General features: G+C 42.5%; 1 protein-coding gene across 2 annotated transcripts in view; it reads left to right on the top strand.

The window, feature by feature from the left end:
- Positions 1–25,334, top strand: part of ABTB3 (ankyrin repeat and BTB domain containing 3) — a 635,003-nt gene that overhangs the window by 490,355 nt on the left and 119,314 nt on the right. For both annotated transcript variants that reach the window (XM_069228380.1, XM_069228381.1), the window contains exon 4: positions 16,597–16,749. In XM_069228380.1, coding sequence (XP_069084481.1) covers positions 16,597–16,749 — 153 coding nt within the window. The remainder of the gene's footprint in view (positions 1–16,596; positions 16,750–25,334) is intronic.

Genomic DNA, 25,334 nt, shown 5'->3' on the forward strand with positions numbered 1-25,334 from the left:
CGAGATACAGGGACCAAGTTTCACATTCTAAACAAAAGTTCCTTAAATCCTAATTGAGGAGCATTGTGGGACCCTGTGCCAAGGATGTGTCATGCAGCAGAGGCGATGCAAGGTCCTGGTGGTGACATGTGTCACTCAGCGGCGGTTCCAGGGTGCTGCAAGGCTGCTATGCGAGGTCCTGCATTGTCATTGAGGATGACTTGGGGCTTGCAATTCAAAGTCCCGCATTGAATATGTGTTGTGCACCCAGTGGTTCCAAAGAAGTTGGAGGGCTTACGATGCAAAGTCCTGCATCGTCATCAAGGATGCCATTGATAAAGAGCTTGAAATGTGAAGGCTTCCATTGCGGATGTGCTGTGCCACGGCGGTTCAGATGAGGCTGCGATACAAAGTCCTGCATCAGAGATGCATTGCACAGTGGCTCCGATGCTGAGTTTTGGGAGGCGAATTGTTAAGCTGTGTCAGTTCTGATGGGATTGCAGCTGGAGTGACAGAGCACCTTCAGGCCCTTAATGCCCACTTACAAGGGTCCAGGACAAGGATGGCACCAGTTGGGGGCAAGACTCATAACAGATCGAGTCCAGGGTTCAAGATGGTTTGAGCCTTTTCTGTCCATGAGGCTCTGATCAGGAAGCCAGATAACTTGCCTTTGGATTCACTTTGGTGGTCCTGGGATCAAGATGAAAGTCCAGTCTTTCACCCAGGCAACAGGGCAGCAGAGTAGCAGTCCTTTTTGCAGAGCAGCACAACAGTCCTTCTGAGTCTTCCACAGCACCAGAGGTATGCTGCAGATTTGGGTCTGAAGGTCCGTTATTTAGTACCTGGTGCCCACTTTGAAATGGGAGAAGGTTCTGGTGGTTTCCACCCTCAGAGTTTTTCGAAAATTCCTGCATCCCTGCCCTTGCACCAGCTTATCTGGGGTCACAAAAGACTAAAGTTGAAACCCTTTTTTAATGTGCTGGGCAGAGCCTTTGTGATTTTCATATGTGTTAAGTGAAAGCTCCTCCCCCTCATAAAGTAGGAGATGGCTTATCCTGCCAACACCTACTTTTGGTTTTCACTCTTTGGGAGCAATATAGAAAGACTAACTGCTAGCTATAGCTTGTCTTGTGACCGAGGAAACAGGCGGCAGACAACAATAATGGTTTGGACAAGAAAAACCCAACTTTCTAAAAGTGGCATTTTCAGAAAAGTGACTTAAAATCCATCTTTACCATTGAAAAGGACTTCATAATTACAATTCTTTAGGCACCAAACTACATATTCCTACCTGCTCCCATTTGAAAGTTGCCACTTATTAAATGTAATATATCAACCCAATGATATCCTATGGGAGAGGCAGGCCTTGCAGTAGTGAAAAGAGAAGTTAAGAGTTTTCTACTATCAGAACATGTCAAAGTTAAAAGTACATAACTAACTTTTTTATTCCATGGCACCCAGCTGTCTGGACTGTTTAGGGCCTACCCTAGGGTTGACTTTCACGTATTGAAAAGGAAGGTTTAGGCCTGCCAAAGGGTTTATTTTGCCAGGTCGAAATGGAGGTGTAAACTGTACACACACGCTGCAATTGTAGGTCTGAGTCATGTTTAAAAGGCTACTTAGGTGGGCGGCTGAATAAGTGCTGCTGGCCCATTGGCAGCTTTTAACTTCCAAGTCCTGGGCACATTTAGTACCACTTTACTAGGGTCTTACAAGTAAACAAAACGTGTCAACTGGGTGTACGCCAATGTTACCATGTTTAAAGGAGAGAGTGCAAGCACTTAAGCACTGCTTAGCAGTGGTAAAGTGTACAGAATCTTAAAAGCCAACAAAAACTGGTTCAGAAAACTGGAAGGTGAAGGCAAAACGTTTAAGGATGACCTTGCAGAAAGGGCCAAGTCCAACATGAGTGCTTTAGGATGGACTGCAGTTTGGAAAGGTATCAGGGATTACATTACAGAATGTGACAAACTTGAAATCTTGAAATCCCAAGTTACTCCCAAGCACCTGTCATAAGATAAAATTGTCAGTAGGATTTTGGAATTTGGGAAGTTTTTGCTATGTTAACTTTGCAAGATTTTCTTCAAAGTGTAACAAAGGTCATAAATGTTGTGGAGCTTAAATTGCAAGAACAATGTTCAACAAAATTTCTCCCACAGATTACGTTTTGTTAAAGTTATTAAGCATGGAGACTTTGCAACTTGGATACAATTTGTAAAACTTTGTGAACAAAATATAAATTTCACACAAGCCAACTGTCAGCCACCCGCTTAAAATAATGACCTTGGCACCACTATACAATGATTTCATGACCAAGACTGATATCAATAGAGAATAGATATCTTGAACAAGGAATACATAGGTTCTAATGACAGTGATCTAATTTGACTGTTAAATAATAATGCAAGACTGTCCATTTGTGGAATTGGGTAAAATGATTAAACAGTTGTTGTCAAATTTCTGTTCATGTAGACAACAAAGCACAATAAGTTGTTTCCGAATGTCTGAAACAAGCTCAAAGATACTGGACTATCCACATAACTTGGAGAAATCCATTGCTTGATTCAGAGCAATTTTATTAGTAGTAAACAACAACTGTTCAACTCTGACCTCAAACAACAACATTGTGATTGCAGGTGGAGGTCAGTCCAGAAGTTTTGTAAAGTTGTGGTCTCAGAAGTCCACTACTTATACTCATTTCTGTCTTCGAAGAAGGCAAACCTCAAAGGAAAGATTTTGTAGTGCACAAGACCCTGCCTGTCCTGCCCTGGCCCCAGACACACTCCAGGGGGTTGGAGACTGCTTTGTGTAAGGACATGCACAGCCCTATTCAGGTGCAAGTGTCAGCTCCTCCCACCACTCTACCCCAGGAAGACCCTTCAGAATATGCAGAGCACACCCCAGCTCCCTTTGTGTCACTGTTTAGAGTGAATTCACAAATTGTTATCCTGACGCAGACGTGTATTCCACAGACAGACAGAGGAACAGAATGGTTAAGCAAGAAAATGGCCACTTTCTAAAAGTGGCATTTTCAAACTTACAATTTAAAAAACAACTTTACCAAAAGGTGTATTTTTAAATTGTGAGTTCAGAGACCCCAAACTCCACATCTCTATCTACTCCCAAAGGGAAATTACACGTAAAAGGTATTTTAGGCAATCTCTATGTTAACCTATGGGAGAGATAGGCCTTGCAATAGTGAAGACCGGATTTAGCAGTATTTCACTATCAGGACATGTAAAACACACCAGTACGTGTCCTACCTTTTTAAATACACTACACCCTGCCAATGGGACAGCCTTGGGCCTAACTTAGTGGTGACATACATGTAGTAGAAGGGAAGGTTTGGCACTGACAAAGAGGGTGCTCCTGCCATGACAACAGCTCACAGGTCTAAAACCACCTTTACAAAACAGGATCGTCAGGGTTGTGTCTGCCAGGAAATGGATTGTCTGAGCCCCAGCTGCCCTCCAAATCAATCCTCTACTCAGTCTGGGGCTACAAGCCTCCACTATATTATACCCTAGCCGACTGCAGCTGCCTTACCTTTCAAGCAGGTGTGAATATATTTGTTTCATGGGAACAATAGGAGGTACCTAGAATTACTGAAGTTCCCAGTAGTCACTGCAGGCAAAACTCTCTCCTGCCAAAAAGCAGTAAGAGGATATCCACAACTTTTGGGATATTTTTTAGGTTTAGCCTGCACAGCTCTTGCACTGTGCTTGCGAAATACCTCGTATTATTAAAAAAATCTTAAAAGGGGCTTAAAACCAGCCCCTTACTTCCCTTGACTTACCATTCGCTGGAATCAACGTTACTGTAATTTCCATGCTTCTGATTGGTCAGCACGCTACCTGGCTTCACTTTTTATGCCTTCCTCCCTGCTTTGCCTGTCCATGTCATGGAGATGGCCCAAGTACAGCTTCCATTCACTGGCCAGTCGCTACCCACTTCAGAAGGTACACTTTTAAATTAGCTATCTAGCACTCCATTAGAGTGCTTCTGCAGACTGTCTCTCTTTGCCGATCTCTTCCCATATCGTTCCCTCGCACTCTACCCCACTAGCTATTTTTTTTTTATTATTTCATTTCTGGTGTAGTTTATGCCAGTGGCTTTGTGCGAGCGCGTCTTTTTTTCTGCTTCAATCACTGCTGTTGATGTGATTTATATGCTGTTTGTAGAGACCTTCACCGAAAGCCGCCTGGTGTTATTTTGCACTGAATGCGTGCTGTACATGGGCACACAGATAGAACATACCAGAAACGTTTGCAATTCCGAGCTGCGTCTTTCCTTTCACAGATGTTGTGCCCCCTGCTACGGCAGTGCTGCCATGCCCGTGGAAAGCAGGTGTTCATCACGCTGAGCTACCTCTGAGCTCACGACACCAATCGCTCTGAAACATTCTCTCTTGACAGATTTGTCTAATTGAAACGAGCTGAGAGTGACTCGAGATGAATGTTTCGCTCTTCACCGTGGGGACTGTTATGTTACAAGGGCTTGTACAGCGTGCAACTACGCCAGCAACGGGGCAACAGGAACAGCTTGAGAAAAGGAGCCCCCACAGGCAAAGCAGATACTACACTTTCCCTCCCTAGTACTGATTTTTTTTAAAACACAAAAAAATGCTGCGTGCAGGACAGAGCACACGCATAAAACCCTCAAAAGGTGCATTTCAGCAGTTAAAACGCAGATTACAAAGAGAAAACTGTGTGCAGCTGAGCTCCGCCCCTCCATGGCTCTCACTGAAGACACCAGAGAGGTGGTGTGACGTAACTGCCGTACTTGCAGTTTTGAAATTACTACTTTAAATGGGCCGGTACTCTCCGGTACTGAGTACCGGCACTTTTTTATTTTGAGAGGGAGAGTACCGGCATATCTCCAGAAAAACGTAATACTTTTAATTGGAGAGTACCGGCACTTCTCAGAAACAAGCAGGTACTCTGGAAAAAAATAACAAGCATTAGCTAAGCCAATAGGTTTCTCTAATGCAAAATCTATTGGGTTTGTCTTTTTTTTTACATATTGCACAGCAGTTGAGCTTCTGTTCAACATGGGCTATGACGTGGCAATCATAGAGCTTTTTTTTCATTTTAAGCCATGTTGCACACTAATCGAAATTCTGCCCAGGCCTAGTGAGGACTGTGCTAGAAACAGAAGAAACGGTAACAGAAGAAGGTGTGTATGAGAAACACATTACTTAATTACACTATTGAAATAAGACTAAACGCATGTATTGTCAGTTTTCTCCAAATGCCTTCAAAAGTAGAGGCTTAATACTTTTTATGCTTTGGGTATTTTTTATTATTTTTAAGTTAAATTACATCTTTTTGAATTGCTATTTAAAGCCTTTCTTTGTATATTTTGAATCTAGAAGGGGTTGTCAACAAACTGTACTTTTAGAATGAGACGACGTTGGCCACCATTTTATTGTAAACTAGCCCACAGGGAAAACCCCATTATTATGATGTCAAAAACATGCTACAAATTAGCTTTTCTGGTTATGCATTTTTCTCAATAATTAATAATTTTTAAATTAGACACAGAATGTTGTTTTGTTCAGTAGGCAGTATCCTTATGGCATGAAACCTGATCCTATCCCATGTGGAACTGTAAGTTCACCAGTCTGTACTTACATTAGCTCTAATCTGCGGATGGTAAAATGGCCAGTCAGCACATTGGTTGGGGGGGGAGATTGAGGGTGCCGTAGGGGTGGCGTCTTCAGTGAACCACCATAAGTAACATACCCATATCAGGCCTTCTTCATGTGTGAATCTGGAGAGGGGTCCTAACAGGTGCTGCATGCTTAGAGATCTATCACAAAATTCTACTCAGTACTCATGTCGGTCCAATAAAAGGCATCCCCATCACCGTCAAAGACTCTAAGACACTGCAACACTTCTCTACACATTTAAAAGTGCTAACGATTAAAGAATTCCATTGTCCTGGATGGTCAGGCCACCTCCTCAATACCATAATGGTTAATTAGCACTTGAATCAACCTTAACCTCACGTTGCTGAGACTGGTACTATTTATGACATTTGCGATATGTTTGCTCCAAAGCAAAGGCTTTCTACGCACCCCACGTGCGGTCACAGGGATCACAGAGCAAATGTGATCACACAGGCCCGTAGCCAGGGGTAGATGTTTTGGAGGGCTGGCCCAAAAGGATACCTATAGCATAAAAGGGGCCTTGGGGCGGACCGGGATGTGGCTACATCTACAATAACTTAAATAAAAACACAATATACAGATATTTTAAACAACACAATACATTTGGCAGTATTTCTAAAGTATTCTACCTTTACAGCTTTATTTCATGAGCAATATGAAATGATGTCATAAAAAGCACAGTGAGAAAGAACAGTGGGAGCCTTTAAGGAACTGTGTATCAAACGGTGTTTCGAAAACTTAAAAGAAAACATATAATATAAATTCAAGTGTACCTGGGATTGTGTATTCTCTGTCAAGCCACCTTTTGGGAAATGTGTTGCAAATGCATTTGCAGGCACATTTTAATAACAATCATTGATAATAACTGAAATAGTTTTAAAGGCAGGTCTAGGCAGTCTGTCAAATGTGTGAGCACACAGACACGATGCATACAATGATGTGATCCCACTGTCGGTCAGTACTGCCTCCTGTAGGACAGACCTCAATGAAACAGAGAGTAGAATAGAAAGACAAGGTCTGCTTATGTTGCTGGGGAAACATGGGCACAGCTCAGCAAGTGAATGTGGCAATGTGCCCCCTTCCACTATTCAAAGGGAGCTACAACTAGCCAAGCAGATGCTCATCCAACATTCCAGATCATTGGGCCAGTGCTTTATTTGTGTGGATGATTCAAGGTGGTGGGAGTTAATTTTCATTACCACATTTCGACCCAGAACAAAAGACTGAAGGGGTACCAAAGGTGTAAGAGAAATATAGGGAAACAGTGACAAAAGGGTGTAGCGTGGATGAAAAACAACCCACAAGAGTAAAACAATTGACATAGAAAATGTCTTGTGGTAGGAGAAAGAGTCACAAGGTGGAATCAAAATTAAGCAACCTTGGTATTTGGCAGGAGGGTATTCAGAAAATGCCTTAACACCTGTATCCCCTGCACTAATATTTTTACAGATTAAGCAATGCTTGGACTCTAAACCACTAGCAAGGCATGGCACTAGTACAATTTGGAGACAGAAACACACTTTGTAGTGATCTCTTTCTCTTTCTGTGGCTGACTGACTAGCTGGCGGAATGTGCAGCTAAATGATGAGAAATGCTTACACAAATTAAGAAAAAGGAGACTGTGTTCTCCTTTAAATGCAACAGGTTCTTGAAGCCCCTCTTTTTTTTCTGTGCCAGCATAGAGCATATGACCTTCTTGATGTGCTGTGAACTGTAAAGGTTCTGTGAATGTACACTGGCTGAGGTAGAGTTCTGGTTAATTTTCGCAGGACTGAGGAATTACTGTGTTGAAAGTTAATAGGCTGCTTTACTGTCTCAAGAATAAAACTTAGGAAGTAATACTGATGAACCTCAATTGCCAATGTTATGCCCCCCTGGTGCTAAGAGCTGTCACAGAACAATGTTGTTTAGTTTGGACCACAGATTTATTTCTTCTTATGCCCCAGATCCAAGTGTCCATGGTCTCCCAGTTTACCTCACAGGCCTAGTTTTTGAGTTCATCCATTCATGTCTCTATGTCCTCATGTCCCTGGCCTGTGACTTGTGTAAATTGCAGTGCCCTTCAGAGTGAAAATCTGTCTCTATCCCAATGTCAAAGTAGATGTGTGTCTCCCAATGTGGGTGTTAGTCACAAGGTCAGTGTACCAGTGTCCCCACATCATTGTCCAAATGGCAATGTCCATGTAACAGAGCCAATGTCTTTATGTCTGTTTGAAAGTTCATTTTACCTTGTCAGTGTTCTGGTGTCAACATGCTCAGCTCAATTTCTGTGTCATTGTCCAAAGGTCACCATTCCAGTGCTGGTGTCCCGAGTTTCCTTCACCATCTCTGAAATGCAATTCTCAATGTACAGTCTGTAGTTAAACACTTTTCTGAAGTCTACAACATAAGAAAGAGTCAAATGTAGACAGTTTTTTCATAACAGAGACATAATTGAAAAATGATGTTGCACCAGTAATATTCCTTGCTCCTCAGTTTGCCTACCGTATTAAATATTTTGATAAAACTTCAAAAAGGGGAGGTGGACTGGCATGCTTCTATAAAGAATATCCTGAGGTCTCGGGTATCATGTTCCTCCAGTTGAGGTAGTTGAAGCACTAGTCCTCATTTTTAAAATACGACATAACACTTCCTTTTAATGCATTCTCAACTACAGACCTCCAAGGCCTGCTAATATTCTTATCAATTCATTTTTCGGACCTGTGGCAACATGTCTTCTTAATGCCAATAAATTATTCTTCTGGATGGTTTTAATATCCTTCTTGATAAAGAATCAGATAAGGACATTGTTCATTTTGGCCATTACTGCTCCTCTTTACATTTAGAAAACATTGAGGAGTCACCCATGAAGCTGGTCATACATTTGATGCTATGCTATGCTCCCCTTCTTTGGCATCAACTTTGAAGTATTCCAAGTCGATTTGGGATGATCATAGCCCGATTTATTTTAAATTGAAGATTTCATATGGCTCTCCTCAGCCCTCGGCCTCTTCAACATTCCTGTTGAGAGTATAAAATAAACTCACCACTGAAGTTTGGACTAACGTGCCACATCCCTCTGTCACATGCTTACTGAGGACAACCCCACACACAACTCTGATGCTATAGAAAACTGGATATCATCCCCTTTGGACCAAGTGATACAAATAAAAGAATTCAAACTCGGACAAACTAAACACTTAGCCCTCTGATACACTGAATAACTGAATACACTCAAAATACTGCAAAAACTCAAAAGATTATAGCAGAAAGGCTAAGAACCACATTTGAAAGAAATATACTCTGACCACTTTCATTCCTATTACAAACATATCAGGAAATCAAAGACAACGTTCTTTCGAAAACAGATCTTAGAATATAAAACCCCACAAGGGAAGTTTTTAAACATTTTAACACTCTCACCCACCCTGATGCAGATACAACTTTTCCAAACTATCACAGTTTGTATGCAACAGTTTATCTTCCTTTGTCCATAGCAAAGCTATTGACCTGATGGAGAATATCCCTCAGATTCCAGAGATAGTCTGTTGGGATTGAACCTCCCCCACCCAATTTTAACCTTATTGGTGAATTAAAATCATCAAATAATTTTAACAAAATTGTCTAGTACAACAACTTAAGAAAGTCAGCTCTACGATCCTGCCACATCTTATACAAACCTGCAATTCTTCATTGCTCTCTAATATAGTAACAGACCAATGGAAGACAGCAATTCTCCTTTAAAGAAGCTTTCTTTAGATCCTGCAACATTTACCAACTATCGCCAAAACTGCCTCGCTTTATAAAAATGACTGAGATGGAGGACCATAACCAGCCCATTAGGAGTTTAGAATCCAACAAGTTATTGTACAAACCTCTATCGAATTTGTGCAAAGGACAGTCCTTTTAAAAGCCACGGAAGACATCGGGCACACCTTGGATGTATTTTTAATGGTGGTGGCTATGATTTTACTAGATTTATCTGCAGCCTTGATACTATATCCCACTCCATTTTACTAAAGAGATGTGAGGCAGTCAGAATCTCAGGAACAGCCCTACCCTAGTTTACATCCTTATTACTGGGCAAGACCCATTTGTTGATGCTGGCCTTCTTACTCACCTTCGCCTATCCTGTTTGGTGCCACCCTGGGCTCCTGCTAAGCCCCACACTCTTTAAATTGTACATGACTCTTATAGCTAATCCCATATAATCTTTTGAAGTTTCTATCCGTTCTTATGCTGATGATACACTGTTGACCCACAAACTACAAGAAACTGTGCTTAATTTAAATAACTGTCTCCTTGGCAGTGTCAAATGGATGAAAACAAACTCTCTTGTATTAAATGGCAACGAGACTAAATTAGTGATCTTTGGTACTAAAACAGCTGGCCTCAAAACTGGTGGCAGTCACAATTGGGAGCTGTTCACTACCCCTTGCCCCACCTGCATGTAATTTGGAAGTGATCGTCGATTCATAAATAACTTTTTCCCATCCTGTTAACAAGCTATGTCACACTGGTTTCTGTCTTTTAAGAGTCATACAAATACTTCCATTCATTCTGACATCGCCATGGGAGGTTCTTGTCCAGGCCTTAATTTTCTGGAGAATTAAATATTGTAATTCCCTGTTAATGGGATTACCAAAACACCTATTACATAAAGCCCAGAACATACAAAACACTGCAGTCTGTTTAATCATGGGCCTCAAGAAGTCTCGCTCCATATACTGCAAGCTAAAAACATATCGCTGGCTCCTGCTTCAGAAAAGGTGTATGTTCAAGGCCTAATGTTTACACCACAAATCTATATACAATGTAGAACAAAGCTCATACATGTCTTCTATGTTCACCTGGTACAATCCATTACTTACCTTTCATGTCACAAACTAACTGATCAACCTGCTGCTGAATCTAATTGGTTGAAAGAATGCATCTTTTACCCCATACCTGGGGTAGTTTGCTAGCAGCAGAACAGTTCATTCTGGCGGTAACAGCGCTTTATAAAATCTGCAATCAATAAATCAATCAATCATGTCACTTCAATAGTCATAGTATGTGTCTCACAATATCTGGGTTTGAATGCCAGTGGCGGCAATGACATTTTCCATAAATGTGCATGCCAGTATTCCAGTACCAATATTCGTAACCCTGTATTCCTGAATCAACGTGCCACTGTCAGCCCTCATGTCAGTCCCCGTGTCAGTATCTCTGTGTCAACACGAATGTGCAATTTGTGGCACCCTAATGAATGTCTCCCCTGATAGTTTTCCTGTGTCAGTTCTGGTGCTCTGGTGCCAGTGGCCCACTCTCAGTGCCTTCATGCTGGTGCCCACTGTCGTCTTAGGATCATCTGTATGAGGGTTCCAATGCTGGTGTCCTTGTGTTGATGTCTCAGCGTTGGTATTTGTGGACTTCTCCCCCAATATCACGTCACTGCCCTTCCATTCTCCCGGTATAGATGTTTATGTCCCTGTCAGCCTTCCAGTGTCACATCTTTGAATTCAATATCCCCTATATGTATTGGTGCCCCCACGTCAGCGTTGGTGTCTCTGTGCCACTCGTCTAGTATTGGTGTCCCAGGAGCAATATGCCAGTGTCAGAGCCTCTATGTTATCTTCATATCAGAGTTTCAGTCAGTAAACACGTCAGTACACTAATGTCTCGTCCTGCCAGTCAGTGACCCTATCTCGTATTAAAGTACTGGTACTGTGTCCTAGTGTCAATATCCTTGTGCCCTAGAGTCCCTGTATCAGTGTGCCAGCGAAACAGTGTCTCAGCATTAGTGATTGTGGCCCATGTCAGCACTCCAGTGTCACTGTTCCTATGGCAGTATTGGTATTCCTGTTTCTGTGTCTCCTGTGCATGTGATCTAGCATCAAAGTTAATTTGCTTGTGTTATTATCCTGATGACAGTACCTATTTTTAGAGTCCCATTGTTAGTGTCCTAGTGTCAGTTTTCATTTGTCGCTGTAGCCATATCAGTATCCCCATGTCACTGTTACGACTCCTGTGGCAGTGAGCAAGTGAAAGTGTTGCAGCCATCTTGTGAGGGGCCCTGTTTCATTTTTTGAACCCCTGTGCCAGTTTTATGGTGTTAGTGTATGTCTCCATGCTCACTCCTCAAGTTAGGCACTTTGAATAAAGCAGTTTTTTAAAGCTATCTACACAAAATAAACAGTTAATAGAAAAAATCCACAAGGGTTACATGCGTGATATGGTCCTTTCTTGCCCTTGCTGCTTGTTATGGCACTTACAAGCCACTCAGCCTTTGTCCTGGTAGTTTATGATATCCCTAAAACCCATTGACACCAATATTTGGCCCTATTAAACATTTACTCCATATATATCTGCCCCTATGCTCTGTGTAAGTTTATATAAACCACCATCTGCCTGAGAGCCTGTTTCCTGGGCACAATCAAATCTCTGACCCCACATTTGCAAATACTGCAGTCTTGGCCTGTGAATACTGCTCGGGAAAGAGATGCAGTAAGAAGGTGATGATCGCCCATGTTTGCAATTATCTCTCTTCAGTCTCATCTAATGCATGCAGTGCGATCTGGATTGATTGTCAAGTGCATAAAGCTCAATCAGGAGAGTATGTGTCCAGTGTTTAGAGGCGACCTGTAGCATTTTGTGTATCATTACTCAGATGGAGTGTTGTTTTAAGTAATGGGGGGTACATACAGAGTTTGTGTCTATTTCTGGAGATCGTCTTTATTGTGTTTTGTCTGAGGGTCATCTGAAGTGCTATTTCAAGGCCCTAGAAACATGCCACAGAACTCCCCCTCCTCAAGAAACCCTCAGCATACCTGAAGACACTAGAAAACTAACATCCTATCTACCTGCTACCCTACCCAGCAAAAGTGATGGAAAAGATGATAATCAGTAATCACTTCACCACCTACCTCAGTGGCATCCACCCCCTCAACACCACTCAATCTGGATTCAGGTCCATCCAAATTACAGAGACTGCCCTCATCATAATCTTGGACGACATCCTGATTATCATGGACAGAGATGGCACCGAAGCCCTCACCATGCTGGAACTTTCCGCAGCCTTCAACACTGTCTCCAACCTCATCCTTATCCACAAAAAAACGCAAGAAGCCAGCACCCAAAGCGACGCAGTTTACTGAATTTGCTCCTTCCTGACAAGCTGCACTCAGTCAGTCAGCCTGGCCCCCTTCACCTCTGACACAGTCAATCTCATCTGAGGAGTCGCGCAAGGATCCTCACTCAGCCCCACCCTGTTTAACTCCATGGTCCCTCTCACCAGCATCATCCATGTCCACAGAATCAATGACATATCCTATGATGACAACACTTAACTCATCCTCTTCCTCTCCAACAAGACTCCAAACACCAGGACCAATTTCTCCACCTTCATGAACAGGGTCTCCACTTGGGTGAAACCCTACTGACTCAAACTCAACACAGATAAGACAGAAGTAGTAAACTTCGGCAAAGACAGCCTACTCTGAAACTCCCACTTGTGGCCTTCCAAACATGGAACCACACACCCTCTGCCAACCGACACAAAGAACCTAGGAATAGTAATCAACAATCAACTCACCAGCCAAGTGAGCGCAGACTAATGGAGCTCCACTGGCTCCCAACCCACAAGCAAGTTCTCACCGAACTTCTCACCCACCCACCACATATGCAGAACCATATCCATCGGTCACGCCTTTTTCTACCTCACTAATACATATCAGAGCCTCTACCACAGTTCTTCAATTCAGCAAGAAACTGGAGATGCAGCCCTTCACCTAGCCCTGAACTTGGCTCAGCCCATACAGCTCCTTCTTCAGCGCCCGGATACCCTCCTGATTAGTTGCTATACAAACAGATATTATACAACATAACAGAAAGTAGAGGTCGACGTGTCACTGAAAGCTCAAGCCAGATACCTGCTCTAACTGAGCTTGATCTCTTCTTGGCCCCTTGAGCTCAAAACAAGACAACTTTTAGTGTTGCTTTTGTCTCCTGTCCATGCTTTAGGCTTATTCGCAAATAATTAAAGCCAATGCATTAATCTTTGATGTAAAACTGGAGAGAGAAAGAGATTACCAGCTAGTGGATAAATTGTGAAACTATAAAACATGGGATCAATTCCAGCTTCTCCACCTGATCAAATTGTGTGATTCTAAGCAAATATTTTATTTTACCATATACCATACTGTTGCATCCTTCATTATTGCACATAAGACCACATTCAAATATGGGAGTTTAGGACGTGTGATGTACAAAAGCAAAAGGCTATCATGTTTTGATGCAATAGGCAATAATGTTGCAGGACACATTACCATACAGGTCAATACTTTGGAACAGGAAAGCACAAGATTTTGGAAAACAGTGGGAGAACATATTTTCCCCATTGACTTGTTTTGAAGCAAAGGCAAGTTCAGACAGGAGACAGCCAAAATAAAGCAATTTCTGGCTTCAAACATCAGGAGTCTCATGCCTGAATTGGGTCTGTTGGCATCTATGCATTACATATAGGGTACACAATGGTGGCCTGCAGCTTTAGGAGGGAGGGGTATGGGCGGGAAGCAGACACACACACACACACTCTCATTATTTCACACACAGACATGCACGCACGCACGCACATCCATTAACAACCCTCATAACATTCAAACTTGCATGCACGCACCAAACATTCATTTTAAAATATCACACACTCATTCTTTCACACACGCACGCACATGCATTAACACTCATAACATTCAAACATGCACGCATGCACCAAACATTCATTTTAAAAGATCACACACACTCATTCTTTCACACACGCACGCACATCCATTAACAACACTCCTAACATTCAAACATGCACGCACGCACCAAACATTCATTTTAAAAGATCACACACACACTTACCTTCAGCCTCGAGGTCCCAGGAGGGTTGAGACTGCTGCCTTCCCTCATTGGCTGACCGAGGGAAGGCAGCAGTCCCAGCCTCGTCACAGAGTGGGATGGGGTCAGTGAGACTGCTGACCCCACCCCACTCTGTAATGAAGTGTCACTGATTGACACTCGCCCTGGATGCTTCAGGGTTTAAACCTGAAGCACCCAGGTCGAAGTCAATGGGTGACGCTTTCCTTGTCACCCAGGGGAGGGCCTCGAGGCATCTTTGCTGAGCCGAGGACATCACGCCCATAGGAGCTGTGACCTCCTCAGCCCAGCAAAGTTCAGCTCAGGCAGCCAGGAATCATGTCTCACTCCTGGCTGTCTGAGCTGAAAATAAAGTGTGTCTGTCAGGCTGACCTTTTTCAGCCTGACAGACACTCTTCATGAGGGGCAAAAGGTGGGGGGCGTGGCCTCCCTGTCCTAAAGGACGGGCTGCGCCTGAGGGCACACATGACAGTTGACCTACCTCTTCGTCTTCATAATTAGCACTGTGAACTGTGTAAACTGGGCTGGGCAGAGATCTGCAGAGAGATTTTAGATTTTAAAAAACTAACCAATTCATTATAAATGCCTCTTAGAGCAGTGATATATTCTGATATTTGAAGGCGTAAGGCTTGCAATTTTCAAATGTTTAATAGCGTTTTTGAATCATTTTTTTTTTTTTATTAACATGCCAAATATGTTCATGGCCCGGCTCCTGCACGGATCTGGGCAGGAGTCCTTGTTCATTCGTTGGCTCTCCCAGGTGGCCATTTCTCGTTTGTTTTTATGTACCAGCCTTCCTTGCACAGCAGCAGATGACGGTGGTTACTCACTCCGCTGTCCTGAGGGCCGCTGATTTTGTCTCCGGGCTCGCTCCTTGTTCCATGCTCGGGGACTGGTTGCAAAGCCGTGGAGGTGCAGCCTGGAGACAGTGTGGTGACAGTGGCTGCTGTGCCACTACGGGCACTGGCTACTGGGAGAGGCAGAGCCCTGGCAGGCTGACTGCGTGCTACAGACGAGGGTCCACTACAGGTGCATTAACGGCAGCAGCACCACTGTGGTAGGCTGACCAGATTTTGAAAAGAAAAACCGGGACAGGTCAGACATAAAAGTAGGACTAAAGCCCTTAGTCTCACTTTTATATCTGACCTGTCCTGTACATGTGTGTGTGCGCGCACACAAGCGCGCGCGAGCAGGCAGCAGCAGGCGGGTAGAAAACAAAAAATTACTTGGTTAGTTATTTAAGTCTAGAGCTGCATGTGAAAGGAGAGCACGCCTTTCACTTCTACCTAGCAGGTTGACCTGACCTTTGTCCCAAAAACCGGGACTTTTATTTAAAATTAACATAGCGTTCACAATTTGACCTGACCTTTGCCCCCAAATACCGGGACATTTACTTAAAATGAACAAAAGCGTCGGGACACCGAGACAGTCCTCTGAAAACCGGGACTGTCCTGTGAAATCCGGGACGCCTGGTCACCCCACACTGTGGGGCCTGTGCTGCCTGTCACAGTGTCACCGTGTCACACTCTGCTACATGGCTAGCTCTTCCCTGAACTGCGCAGTGCACGTGGAGGTCACCACTGGAACATGATTTCATTAAAGGAAGCAGAGTAGGGTGGAGAGAAGGCAGGGCATGCCTCGCAGCCCCTCCTCTACCTCTTTTCTCAGTTTATTTTCCAACACTGCAAACAGAAATGTCGGTCTTGCAGCATGAAAGCATCCTCTCCAGTCTCATGTCCGATAAACTGACATGGCCGCACTCACAATAAGGGGAGCTATTAGCAGTGGGCGAAAACAAATACAAATAATGCGACAAAAAGCAGCCGAGGTTGCACTGTTTAGGGGGCCACAACAAAATCGAGGCTGGCCCGGATGCGCCATCCCCGTGGCTACGGCCCTGTGCTCACATGTTGGTCAGTGCTGGGCAGCACGCGCTTCAATGGTTTTTGTTGGCAGGACTCATAAAAATCAAGAAGTTTTACTAGTGGGCTGGCTGAAACAATATTCTGTAAAAGGAATTCGGATGATGTAAAATATTCATCTATCGCTGTCGCTTGTTTTATGAACAGGCCGTTCCTGGTGCTGCCGCCCCTGATGGAATGGATTCGAGTTGCCTTGGCTCACGCCGGCCACCGCCGGAGTTTCTCAGTGGACAGCGATGACGTGAGGCAGGCGGCAAGGCTGCTTCTCCCGGGAGTGGATTGTGAACCTCGACAGCTTAAGTAAGTAAAAGAATACAGATAAACGGCAAACGCTTGCATTATGTCATTATCTCTCCCAAATGGCAAAAATCATAATTGTGAACTGAAGTGTAACAGATTGGCCTGGTTATTGAAGAGTCGTGATAGAGAACAAATAGTGCATAGTGAACAAATGGAATAATAGTCTGTAAATTGAAATATAAAGGAAACAGTAAATACACATGTTGTAGAGGGTCTTATCTTTTGACTGATGTCGGCGTTTGTTGCAGCACTTTTTGCTTATTTACTCGTATTCCAAAGTTTTTGAACTTAACTGTTTTTTAAGCAAAACTAATGCCACAAAAGCACCAAAACATGTGTAGGTTGTCATATTTGTACACCATACCACTGGCCACAACTCCTAGCTCCTTTCACGGGTTCTTCCTGGAAAGGAGTATAAGTAAGTGGGAGTGGGTTGCTGGGTTCCGAATGTATTTAGGATTCAAATGTCTGATGGGACCAGGAGCATTGCACGGATTTTCAGTGCTACAGGGGAAAGCGTCAAAACTCTGGGTCTCTTGCCATTCTACAAGAAAGGCGCCATGCTTAGAGGGGTTCTTGTGATTTGCACCACCTAGTTCTGGCTTCCTAAGGCAAAGGCCTAATTTAGATTTATGGTAGGTCTGGGCCAGAGTGGACACAAAGAGGAACGAGTCGTACATACGTAATTTATTTTGAAGAGCTAGAACTATCACAATCGTCCAGAAAGTACTATTTACGATTATTTAAACAGAAACATGCATGCAGCGCCACCTGCCTACAGCAGGACAACACCATCTGAGTTTCCAGAAAACTGATTTGTAAGGTATTTTAAAAAAGAGCATCGGAGATTTTGCAAGGATAGTCCCTAAAAGACAGAGTATGAATAAATGGCTGTCTGATATTTTGTAGTTGGCAGGGAATGCTAAAAAGAGAGGTAGGGGGTAGGAGGTGTGGAAAGGGATCCAGAGACCCCGGGCGTGAGAGGTAAAAAAACAAACAAATGAATTTGGCAGGGAGCAGAGAAAGGAATAAAGGAAGAAATCCGGTGGTAATATGTGGACACAGAGCGATTTGAGAGGAATAAATGAGCACAGTGGCGGAACGTGTGCTCAAAGTGATGGGAAAGGAAAATGGTATCGGACCACAAAGACCCAGAGAGAACAGTGAGAGAATGATGAAAAGGAGAAAGAAACATTTTCATTTGGGAGCAGATAGGAATACAGAAAGGCAGAGTGAACAGGACAACATGGAAAGGAATCTCCTCTGTGTCAACAGCAACAAAGGTAATGTTGCAAACCACTAGGCCCAAAAGCTACAGACAGTTAATGTCATGTCAGTCAGTCAATCAGTCAAAAAGATATGCTTGTCCAGGCCATGGGTCCAGATTCACAAAGCACCTCCACACTGTGGCAGAGGCTTTGCAGTCGTGGCAGGAACTCCGCACTCATTGCGGGATCTCCGCACTGCAGTTTCTCCTCAAGCAGATCCCGCCACGACTGCGGCGCCTCAGCCACGAGTGAAGAATATCTTTGGAAATCTGGTCCTTAAACATAATATACGTACACAATACATGAGTCTTTAATCATTAAAAACCGAAACACTGTTAAAAATTCTTTAAAATGTCCTTCACAACTAATATAATTCTTCCTAAAGGTCACTTTCAAATACCTTATATCTGTTAAAAACTCAGCAGCTTGTCTTTGATTTACTGTTCCATGCTTAGTTAAAAGTGGTTACAAAATGGAACCCAACCTTGACTTGGCGTATTATCGGCAGGCCGCATTGTTTATTGCATAGTTATGGATTTGCTGCATTTGCCACATAATCGATGATTTGCTACCACATAATCCATGATCTGCCGCGCTATAGGCTTTTCACGAACATTGACTGGTTACCTTTGTGGTGCTTGTTGCTGTATTTGAGTGTCAAACTGGTACTAAGTAGGTACAAACTTTGCCCGGATAGTGTTAACATTTGAAAAAGCGAAATAATGAGTTAATATTATAACAAAATGTGACACATTTGACCGCATATTTTGCCTTTTCTTACCGCATAATTTAGTCAACCCTGCTGCATAATTTGGTCCTCCCTTGTTGTATAATTCCAGTGACCCCTATTATGGGATATCACACTTATGTTCTATTATGTTTCCGTGATAAATACAATATTTAAATTAATCTTAGTTTGAATGCGATATCATATTGTATTGAAAGGACTGGAAGTATCTTTAGTTTTTTTCAGATTCTCATGTTGTGTATTTTATAGGAAATAAGTAGATTTAAGCTTGAACTACTTAGTGGTTTTTACAGGCTATTTCAATTTTTCTGTGCAATGGTGGGGCAAATTTGCTGGTTAACTTGGAATACATTCGCTAGGCTATTTTTCACAGGCAGGTAACGCTTGAAATCTGGCGCCTGTAGAATAGAGCCCACAATGGGAAGGTAAGATTCACTTGCTGAAGGTTGAAGAGGAACAATTGGTTCTGAGCTGTGATGGTTGCTGTTCAGAGTTGAAGATTATGTATATTTTTGTGCCAGTGTGCGTGGGAGAAAGGTCATACACACACACTGCATATCATGGTGGGGAGGGGAGGGGAGTGTTTGTAGCATATGTAAAGAACGCTTGCAGTAACAACGCATTAAGTAAATAAACCATTACCATGTTTTGCTCCTATTGAAAGGTGTAATGGGTACACTGCATTTTTTAGATAACAGCAGATTTAATGTGCATAAAAGTATTATTTTCGTTTCTCTCCTCTAATAAGACATGGCAAGTGTACTTGTTTTTCAATCCACGGTATACGTTTTGCCATGTGCTTAAGGAGACCTGCTTTTTATTCCGATAGATCAATCCTGAGGCGCATTTCCTTTCAAATCTGTTCACGAATTCCTCTGCTCTGCCATAATAAAGTAATCACCTTAGCAATTATTTATAAAAAACTGTTTAAAATCAGCTAGGCTGCATAGCTTCCAGTCCTCAGGAGTTACCAGTTCACAAACTCATTTTTCAGTGAATGTTCTATAATGTTTCATCAAAGCACATATGAAGTATTTGCTCTAAACGACAGTCCCCAGATATTTCAAATGCTCGCACACTATGTTCTACACAATAATATATGTAACACCGATGGCCTCCGTTTGAAATTTATACTCTGGTGATTCTTTGATTAAATTGAAGTTTATTTCACTTTTTATGGAGGAGATATAATATTTGTAATGTTTAAACACTACAAGCATTAGCTCTTCCACTGAATGGTGTTGTGCTAGAGCAAGTGTGTCCACCCTAAATTCAGAAGGGCCAGGTCAATGACAGGTATTCAGGACAGCCACATAAGATGCATTTACATACAATGACATAAAGTTTAATTAATTTACACAGCCATGCATGTACATAAAATGACATGAAATTCAAATAGTTTACACAGCCACTGGCCATCCTTACAATGTAACATGCATCCTGTCTACTTGGACTTACCTTGAACGCCCTTGTCCTAGCGATCAGGTGATCCATAAAGATATGAGTAATCAGAAAGAACATGGTTTCACTAGCAAATAATATAGCAATGTGAGAAGACTACAACACTTAAAAACATTTGACAAAGCCAGTAGATCTGTCTGTTCGATACATGGAAGTCCTGCTTCGAGTGACAAGTGTTTGTGGCCGGTCATTTAGATGGGTCAGTGCATGAATGAAAGAACAAGTACATGGAAAACGTATTTTCTTGATAGATGAATAGGCGAGGGACTGTGTTTGTAGACAATGAATGGGTGGCTGATTACCTGATCTCACAACCATTCATTCATCCATGCGCTCATCTGTTCATGCATCCTTCCATCATTTCATTCACTGAACTATTCATCCATCCAAGAAGTCACTCGTTATTACATTCACTCATACATGCGTCCATGTACCAAATCACTCAACTATTAATCCATGCATGCATTCATTTCCTCACCCATTGATTCCTCTATGCATTCTGTCACCCATATAGTCCACTAACCTTTCAATCATTCTTGCATTAACCTATGAACAAAGTGTGCAGCTGTAACTGGAAAGTAATCAGTGTAGGTGTGATGTTGGCGGATGAGGGATAGTCTCCACCCACCCTTTTGTAAACCACTATCCACTTTTGTTAACCTCTTAGCCTAGTCCACATTGACTTGCCATATCTCACTGTGACTCCTGGGAATGCTTCTATCTGCACTGGATAAGTACTGGCAGGCTGTGTCTCCATGGTTTCGTTTTCTGTAGCATTTTGTCCCTCTCAATGTGATGTCCCCCTAGGTGTCTCCATTTCTTGCACGGGAAAACATGAATTTAAATTGTCGATTTTTAGGAGTGTTTGAGGTTAAAAGATAAAAATCACTTTGTATGACATTTCATTGAAAAAATGTTTTTATTGAATGCCAGTTTTGAGAAACAATTTCACCTACGTTGTTTAATGGTCATTTTCAAGATGAGAAATATTTACCATTTGGTGGAAACCAGTTAATAGAATGAGTTTTTTTCAAAGTTATATTTTTTACATGCGCAAGTGCCACTTGTCTTGAATATGGGATCTCACTGTCTATTTTTCTTAAAGGACCGAACAGATCTTTTTTCCTTGCACTCTCTAACCTTCCCACATCCTGTCACTGGCTGATGTTTCACTCCCTCCTGTTTTCCACTGTTCTATCCTCTCTTTCTTACTGTCCCCCTCCTCAGCATCCTCCTCCTCTCTCGCTCTTTTCTAGGTGGACACCTGCCAACACTCTTCACTCATTTGTAAAATTTTCCGTCATTCACATTGTTCTCCTTTTTCTATTTTTTGTAGAGATCCCCTTTCCTAACCTGCCTCTTCCTTTTAGTCTTTTATTCCCTTACTCTGCCTCACTATACATTTCTTTCCTTACCTCTTCTTTTCCACTTTAGTATTAAAAGTATTTTTCCTAACAAGAATTTGCTATAGTACACCACATTTTCTATTATTTTAAAAGCAGTTTGTGTACATTTCTTTAGTGAATATTTTTTTCTTGACTGTTCCTGAGGTGTTTATCTATTATTTCTGACCAAACTTTGTTCCTAATAATTTGCTTTTCTTTTAAATGCGCTTTCAATTATTTGATGTGTCAGTAATTGGTTACTATTATTGTATTTTCTATGAAACTACATATTTCAAATATTTCCAGTCTAACATCAAAATGCCCAAGGTCACTACCGTCAGGACAATGAGACAATGAAGGTCAAAGGCATTACACTAGCAAAAATCATTGGCAGTCTGCTTTACAGTCCATTAGCATCCCTCAGTAACATTGCCAACAATTGTAAACAAGCCTTTGCAATGCAACGGGTCTCGCATTTGCTCGAATTAGAGCTATTAACGTTGTAAACTCCTAACCGGACTTTTCTTGCCACACAAATTACAAGAAAAGAAAACACAGTGCGGTTGCGCTATATAAAATGCAGTGCGATCGCGCTGAAACTGAAAACGGAAAAACTGAGCGCGATTGCGCTTTGTAAACCCCAGCGTGATTGAGCTGCGTGGAAAATAAAAAGATAAAGTAGTCCGGAAACCATGCTAAAAACATCGAGCCTCGAATGGTTTCAGTAGTTTACCGGTGCTGTGTAGGTGGGCTAAACACCAGAAAAGGCATGACGTATGCATGCCTTTCACAAATGAAAGCAAGCGGATTTTAAAAGGCAAGCCCAGGAACCAATGAAAGTGACTGACGTGACATGGGCGTGGTTAGAACCCCAAAGAGATATTACAGCATGGGACGGAGCGCTTTGCGCTCACCCATAAAAATGAAACTGGACATGGTAGCTCCTATTTGCAAGGACTGATCACTGTTCTATGGTAATTAACATATTTAGGCGCATCTGAATAACACCAATTGTACAATTCATCAAATCTCTGTTGATACCCTTAGCGGATGTATACTTCAAAAAAGTCTCTGCAGAACTGCGTCTCTAAACGACCCTTCCATTACTCTTTCAAAACTCAAATAAGGAGCTATGCAACTGAAATGAAAAAATAATCCAAATAAACATGGTTGCTGGAGCTGAAAAAAGTATAGGTTAGAAAGCGAAGAATATTTATATAGCTTCAATGTGGTATCTGAATTCTGGCTTCTCTGAAATTTCAAGAGCTGTTTATATAAAGCTACAATATTTATAATAGACAAAAGCAGCATCAGTTTCACCGATATGTGGAGAGTTATGTTTATATGCCTCTCCATAACCCATCGGCGCTACGGTTGGACTTGTCCTTTGTTCCTTTCAAAGAAGGTGCAACTCTGTACACCTCGGCCATCAGTACCGGTTCATTTTAAAGTCTTGATGGTTTTCACAAGGATCATATGGGATCGCTATCGGCCCATTATGCAGTGTGTAAGTTGTAGAACTCTTTTCCCTTGGGCACCCCTAGTATTCAATATCTTTATAAATATTATCTGCTTGTACTCTATTACCAGTGCTTAATTTGTAAATTAAAACGTGCCAGTGCTCAAAGCCCTCCACTGAAACATGCGGCTGCTGCATTTAAATGTGCAGCACAGAATACTGAGACAGCGTAATCCTGAAGCCATCTCGGGCCTCTTTAATCCATTTACAGTCACTCCATGCCCCTTCAGCTCACTCTTGCTGCTTTCTACTTTCTCCCTTTGTGACGCCTTTTCGTTTTTCTCTTCCTACGTCTTTCCCATGTCTCTTTTGCTCTCAGCAAATGCTTGAGGCAGAAGAATAAGCGCCAGCCCTCAAAAATAAGTGCTGGTGCTCAGCACCGGAAACAACAAGCAAAAATTAAGCACAGTCTATTACATTTTAAATGATTCAGCATCATCCAAGCACCAAAATTCCTTCTAGTGGACAGGCGCTTAGAAACGTACAATGCAAATACTGTTGATGTTATACCACCTTGCACATACAATATGTCTCTTTTACCTATTATATGGGGAATACTGTGACAACCTCACAACATCTTACAACTTATTCATCGTACATTAGTGGACTTTCATTTTGTTGTCTGGTCGCCTTCATTTGTTCTTTAAGATGCATATTTGAATTAATTAATTAATTGAGGCGTGTCTAGTATGAATCTCACTGTGAAATCTATCCTGTATCTAGTGGGACTAAAGGGTAGATGTGGTGAACAGTCAGGTCTTGAGTAGTGGGATTGATAATGGAAACTAAAGAGAAGAGAGTTCAAGAGTTCAACTGTATGGTATCCATCTTGTATATTTTATAAAGCATGTGATACTACACATCTGCAGATTAACTGGCAAACCAGATATAAACTAGCTGACTATCAGTCACAGTAATGGGCACTAGGACACAGGTCGAGATAAGTACAATTCTAGATCCCACCTGAAGGCATGCATTTTCTTGACTGGGAATGGGATCAAATGAGTTGCTCTGACTTGACTTTATTTCCCCTCGGCTTTGTGTTCTGCTCCCCCTCTCAGTATCAGATTATGGCCTCCTTCCTCACTTTGTTTTGGTTGCACCATTTACCAGGGACTAGGGTCCACTCAATAGAATGCCTAACAGCCTTACTAGATACAAAGAGAATGCTTGGCCCTAAATGCCTTATTACTTCGTACACATTTGGACAGCAGGGGGCTCTGCGTTCAGGATTGGCCTTTTCGCCAGTGGACCAGAGCCATTGGAAGGTAGTTTTGAAAGGCCAGGGCCACAGCTAGTGCTTCTGTAACTTTCCCTAACTCCCCGAAGTTAGTGGAAGATGGACCAGTTGGGCTTCAGGAACGAGAGTGAAGGAAAGAATTCACTAGAATACGATCAGGAATGGAAAAGAGTGAGACAAGAATGAAGCAGAGAGAGTGCATGGACGTAAAGTGTAAGGAACTGGGTTATTGGTCGAAGGTTTGGGTGGAAGCCCCACTCAGGCAACATCCATAATCCTTGTTAGGGTGAACCACATAAATCACTCAATTAACCTGGGCTTAATCCTCTGGTAATGTGGTACACAGCAGTCAGGCTTAATTTAGAGGCAATATGTGAAGTAATTATGCAGCACTCAAACAGTAATAAAGTAAAAACACAACACAAAAAATCCCAAACCAATTAAGAAAAATACAGTAAATTTTAATATATTAAATGAGGCCAGAACTCAGAAACCGGTTTGGAAGGTGTCCAGTAGCTTGTGTTCTTCCAGATGTTCATAGAGCTGTAGGTTGATGGCTCTTTCCAGAACTTTGGCATGGAAAGATAGCAGCGAGATCAGGCGGTAGTTTTTGAGTTCGCTAGGGTTGGCAGACAGTTTCTTCAGGAGTGGTTTTACCTCTGCGTGTTTCCAGGCATCGGAAATGGTGTCCGTCATGATTGAGGCATTGAGGATTGGAGTGAGGGTGCTGCTGATGTCTCTCTGTTCCAGGTTGAAGATATAGTGGGGGCACGGGTCGTTGGGTGGTCCAGAGTGGGTGAAGTTCATGATGGCTGCTGTGTCCTGAGTCGTTAGCGGCTTCCAGTCGGTGATCAGGTGGCTGTGGGTGGCACTGGTAGGAGTTAGAAGGTGGTCGAGGCTGGTGAGTTGAGGGGCAAAGTTTCTGTAGATGGCTTTTATTTTCATGTGTAAGTAGTCTGCCAGC

Source organism: Pleurodeles waltl, chromosome 4_1, assembly GCF_031143425.1.
Source record: "Pleurodeles waltl isolate 20211129_DDA chromosome 4_1, aPleWal1.hap1.20221129, whole genome shotgun sequence".
In the NCBI taxonomy this organism is placed as follows: domain Eukaryota; kingdom Metazoa; phylum Chordata; class Amphibia; order Caudata; family Salamandridae; genus Pleurodeles; species Pleurodeles waltl.